This window comes from Empidonax traillii, unplaced genomic scaffold (genome assembly GCF_003031625.1).
Source record: "Empidonax traillii isolate 1590-97213 ecotype Southwest subspecies unplaced genomic scaffold, ASM303162v1 scaffold1876:size139808, whole genome shotgun sequence".
Taxonomy (NCBI): Eukaryota; Metazoa; Chordata; class Aves; order Passeriformes; family Tyrannidae; genus Empidonax; species Empidonax traillii.
In genome coordinates, this window is record NW_020957069.1 from 41,387 (window position 1) to 45,793 (window position 4,407).

Below are 4,407 nucleotides of genomic sequence, written 5' to 3' on the forward strand. Positions count from 1 at the left end.
TGCATCTTTCTGCCCTTCCTTCAAACTCTGACTTTTTCAACTAAAACAAAGTCCAGCTATCGGACTTGACAAAACGATCCAGAATTTTTAAGAAATTCAAACAGTCACAGCAAGCTGAAGGGAAATGTCCTCTCTTCGATCCAGACTGCTCTTTAACTTGCCTGAATTCAGGATTTTCAGGGAGCTAAGGGGTGAAGTAAAAGCTGCCCCTAAGCTTCAGCTGGTGATGCCCAATCCAGAGGATCCTGCACATGGGAAAGCATCAGGAATGGCTTGGAACCAAGCAGCTGATGCAGAAGGTTTTAATTTGACCTTCTCTTACTGCTCTGCTGCTAGTTGGGACTTATTCCACTGTTTCAGTGGAGAACCTGGGCAGATCCATGTGCCAGATACTTGCAGCACCTGCATTCATGAAGCTTTGCCCTGCCCTGGCAAAATCCAAAGGCAGGCAGAGCTCAGGGTTTCATTCACTGGTTTCATAATGGTATGGATCTTTTTTTAATTTTCCATGCTTGGCTTTTTTCTCCCCAGGGTGAACCCGGGCTCCAGGGCTTGCCAGGGCGTGGGGGTTACCCTGGCTCAGATGGCACCCCTGGCCTGGATGGCAAACCTGGGCCCTGGGGGCTGCCAGGGGAGCAGGTGAGGATGGGCAGGGCATGGCCAGGATGGGGGGAACTGGAGCCCCAAGCCCCGGGCAGGAGCCAAGAAACTCCTAATGCTGCTCCTGGTGTTCTCTTGCCTCCTTTAGAGTATTCCTCCTAAGCCCACAAACCAGGCAGTCCTGGATCAGGGTTGAGGAAAGGGCTGTGGAACATCCCAGATGTGCATTAAGGTGCTGGGATAACTGGAATGCTGCAGCTCCTGGGTTGGGGTGGGTCCAGGCACAAGAGCTGCTGCAGCTGAACCTTTGAAAATAACTTGGAATCGTGGAATGGTTTGGCTTGGAAGGGACTTTAAAAATCATCTCACTCGTGGTTCCTTGGTGCTGTGATGGTCCCTGACCTTTTCCAGACCCTGGGCAATACAGGCAGCACACCAGGGCTTGGGAACTTTCTCAGGGGGGTTTTAGAGGACTGTGCTGAGGGGTTTGGGGCTCTCAGCAGGTGCTGGCCACTGAGGAGGGGGTTGGACATGGGTGGGAGGTGCTGGGCAGCTCCTCAGTGCCTGCTCTGCTCCTTCCTCCTTCTCCCCAGGGGCTGCAGGGCTTCCAGGGCGACCATGGGGTGGCTGGAGAGAAAGGAGAGGAGGTAAGTGGGCTCTTCTTTGCCACGTGGTGCCGTGGGCACAGTGCATTGCCAACCCCAGTCCCCACTTAGTCCTTTTAAGGCTAAAATTTTTAGGGCTGCCCAGGAGATTTTTGGGCTCCCGTGAAGTCTGATCGTGCCAGGGCTTTGGAAACCTGATTTCTTCTTTTTGAAACAGCAGCCCCACGTGGTTTATCCCCTGTGATATCATATTTATTATATCATATCTATATCATTTGATATATATTATATCTTTTCTTTGTACCCTCCTGCCTGTGGAGAGCCCTGTGGGTGCTGGGGCACCTCTGTGTCACTGCTGAGGGTGCTGTGGTGCAACAGTAGCTTGGGACACAGGATGAGGGACCAGCACCCAGGGTTTGCTCCTGTGGGGCCCCCATTCAGCACTTGGGGGGTCCCCATCCCCCTGAACCCCACCAACTTAAGCTCCTGATGATCCATCTGGAGCTCACACATCCTTGTTCTTCCCATTTCAGGGTTTCCTGGGTGACCCTGGGCCGGCTGGGGAGAAAGGAGAGAAGGGAGTGAAGGTGAGGGGGTCTATCCATACCCCTGGGGTGGGCAGGGGGTTTCTCCTTCCCTGCAGCCCCATCTCATGCTCTCCTCCATTGCTCAGGCTGCTCTTTCCTTTTCCAGGGGGTGAAGGGAGAAAATGGCCTGCCAGGTCCTGCTGGCCTCCAGGTGAGTTAACAGAGGGTGTCCTGCTCCCTGCTGTGCCAGGATTCCTCCTTCCCTCCATCCCCTTTCCTGGTTTGCCCTCTTTGCCTCTCTGAGATGTCCCCAAGCTCCATCCCTGGCTCCATCCCTGTGTTCTCCTGGCTTTGAGCAAGGCTCTCACAATCCCTGTGTTTTCCTGACCATCCTGCAAGGGATGGGACAGAGGCAGCTGCCACCTCAGGGTGGACCCTTCACTGACACCCCACCCCTGGCTTCTCTCCCAGGGGGTGCCAGGTCTGAAGGGTGTGATGGGCTTCCAGGGCCCTGCAGGGCCAGAGGTGAGTGCTTTGACGTCTTCTCTGTCCCCAAGGGGGTGCAGGAGCCTGGTGATCCCACTGGGAAGATGGGTCTGAGGAAGGGAGGACTTGGGATTTGCAACCAGGCGTGTTGGGGGCAGGAGCCTCCCCTCTCTCTCTCCTGTTGAATCCTGTTCTCCTGTTCTCCCCTGGCTGGGGGTGAAGAGAAAGGAGCCTTAGCAGAGTTTATTTGAGTGGTTTATTTTAGGTTTATGTCAGTGGTTTATTGGAGGTGACCACCTTCAGCTGAGGTGAATCCCAGGCTGGCAGCACCTGGGGTTTCCATGCTGCTCCCAGCCCTGTCTTTGGGAGCATCCCAGCCCAGGACTGGGCTTGCAGAGGATTTCAAAGGAAAACTGAAGTGGTTTGGTGGTGAATGGAAGCACTTTGCAATAGGAAGGGAGTAGGCCTGGCTGAGGGGGCATCAAGTAGCTGATGCTTGATGTGAAGGAAAGAGGGAATTTGGGATGAAGGAGGGAGAATCAGAGCAAAAATGGCATCTCTTCTCTGCTGTTCCAGGGAGAAGGAGGCTCAGTGGGTCCCCCAGGCCCTGCTGGCCCTGTGGTAAGTCACAGATTTTGGGTACAAACAGCGGCCAAAACGCAGGTGATGGAGCTGGGCGGGACCACCATGGGCAGGTGGGACCACCATGTCCTGCCCAGTTCATCCCTTGTGCTGAGTTTTAATCTGAAAATGATGCATTTCATTAAAATCCTCCTGGTAATGGGGGGGAGGAATTACAAATGACCCCAGTAAAGCCCCCCCAGTATCCCCAAGAGCCTCTGCTGCCAGGGGAGATGCCCTGGGGGTCCCATCCCATCCCCTCCTGCGTGGTGGGAGGGCTGAGCAGGGTCTGTCCTCGCAGGGGGAGCCGGGCCAGCCAGGATCCATCGGATGCAGAGGCATCAATGGCTCTCAGGTGGGTCTGCCTCGGTTCCCACCCTTTGCCATTCGGAATTTCCCAGTCCCTGCTCTCACCCCATCCCTTCCCTGCTCTCTCCACAGGGGGAGATGGGCCCTCCTGGCCTGCCTGGCCCACGGGGCCCCAAGGTGGGTGCACCCAGGGGTGGGGTGTCCTGGGATGGGAGGGTGTTTCAAGGGTGGTCTCCTCCAGCTGGGCTGTGATCCCAAACACCCCCAAAAAACCCGCAGGGAGGCTGGGACAGTGGTGGGAATCCTTTGTGTCCCCCCTGCCGTGGCTGTGCTGGCTGGCACTGGAGCTCCTCAGCAGCTGGGAGTGCCCAGGGTTGGTTTCACACCCTGGTGCCTGCAGGGATGTGGTTCCAACAGCCCTCACTGCCTTTCAGGGGCCACAGGGACTGCAGGGCAGACGTGGCCCCCCCGGCCCCAGGGGCTCCCAGGTGAGTGGGTGATGTTCTGGGGTGGATGTTTCCCCCCTCTCCCTGTGCTCTTGCTGAGGGATGAAGGAGCTGCTGGGATTTGCCCTCCATGTTCTTTGCAAGTGGACATGAAATCCTTGATCCTGGGGATCCTCGTGGCCCCCTGGGGGTGGGAGGGTGGGAAGGGCTGTGTCCCGTGGGCAGGATGTGTGGGCACAGGGGGTGAGGGGTCCCTGGGGTGCGAGAGGCAGCTCCTGGGGGGCGCTGGGCAGGGGTCCTGTGGGCTAGGATCTCATCCACAGAGCAGGACAGTGAGCAGCACCCCTCTTCTCCCAAACATCCCACTGCCTTTGCTCTTCCCCAGGGTCCAGCTGGGATGGAGGGATCCAGTGGTCCCAAAGGAGACACCGTAAGAGCTTCTTGCTGGCCCCCTTTGCCCTTTGGGGGGGTGGGGAGTGAAGCCCAGGCTTGAGGGCTTTCCCCAGAGGGACCTGAGGGATGGGGTGAGGAGTCCCTGCCCCTGATTTGGAGGGGAGAGGGGGCAAAACTTTCAGCAGACCTTGCACATGCCATCTGGAGGTCCCTGCTCACCCTGGGGAGGGGATGTGGTGGGACTGGATGCTCCCTGCCCAGAGGCACAGGGTGACGTCAGCCTTCCTCTCCCTGGTGACCCAGGGAATGGCTGGAGCTGTGTCAGGGCAGGCTCAGGGTGGATCTCAGGGAAAGGTTCTTCCCCCAGAGGGTGGTTGGCACTGAACAGGCTCCCCAGGGCAGTGGGCACAGCCCCAAGGC

At 57.4% G+C, this 4,407-nt stretch overlaps 1 protein-coding gene across 1 annotated transcript in view; it reads left to right on the top strand.

Moving 5' to 3' along the window:
* Positions 1-4,407, top strand: part of LOC114071175 (collagen alpha-1(I) chain-like) — a gene marked incomplete at its 5' end in the record, with an annotated part of 49,022 nt that overhangs the window by 21,892 nt on the left and 22,723 nt on the right. The window contains 10 exons of the mRNA XM_027908910.1: positions 532-639; positions 1,194-1,247; positions 1,739-1,792; positions 1,899-1,943; positions 2,204-2,257; positions 2,795-2,839; positions 3,141-3,194; positions 3,281-3,325; positions 3,583-3,636; positions 3,980-4,024. Coding sequence (XP_027764711.1) covers positions 532-639; positions 1,194-1,247; positions 1,739-1,792; positions 1,899-1,943; positions 2,204-2,257; positions 2,795-2,839; positions 3,141-3,194; positions 3,281-3,325; positions 3,583-3,636; positions 3,980-4,024 — 558 coding nt within the window. The remainder of the gene's footprint in view (positions 1-531; positions 640-1,193; positions 1,248-1,738; positions 1,793-1,898; positions 1,944-2,203; positions 2,258-2,794; positions 2,840-3,140; positions 3,195-3,280; positions 3,326-3,582; positions 3,637-3,979; positions 4,025-4,407) is intronic.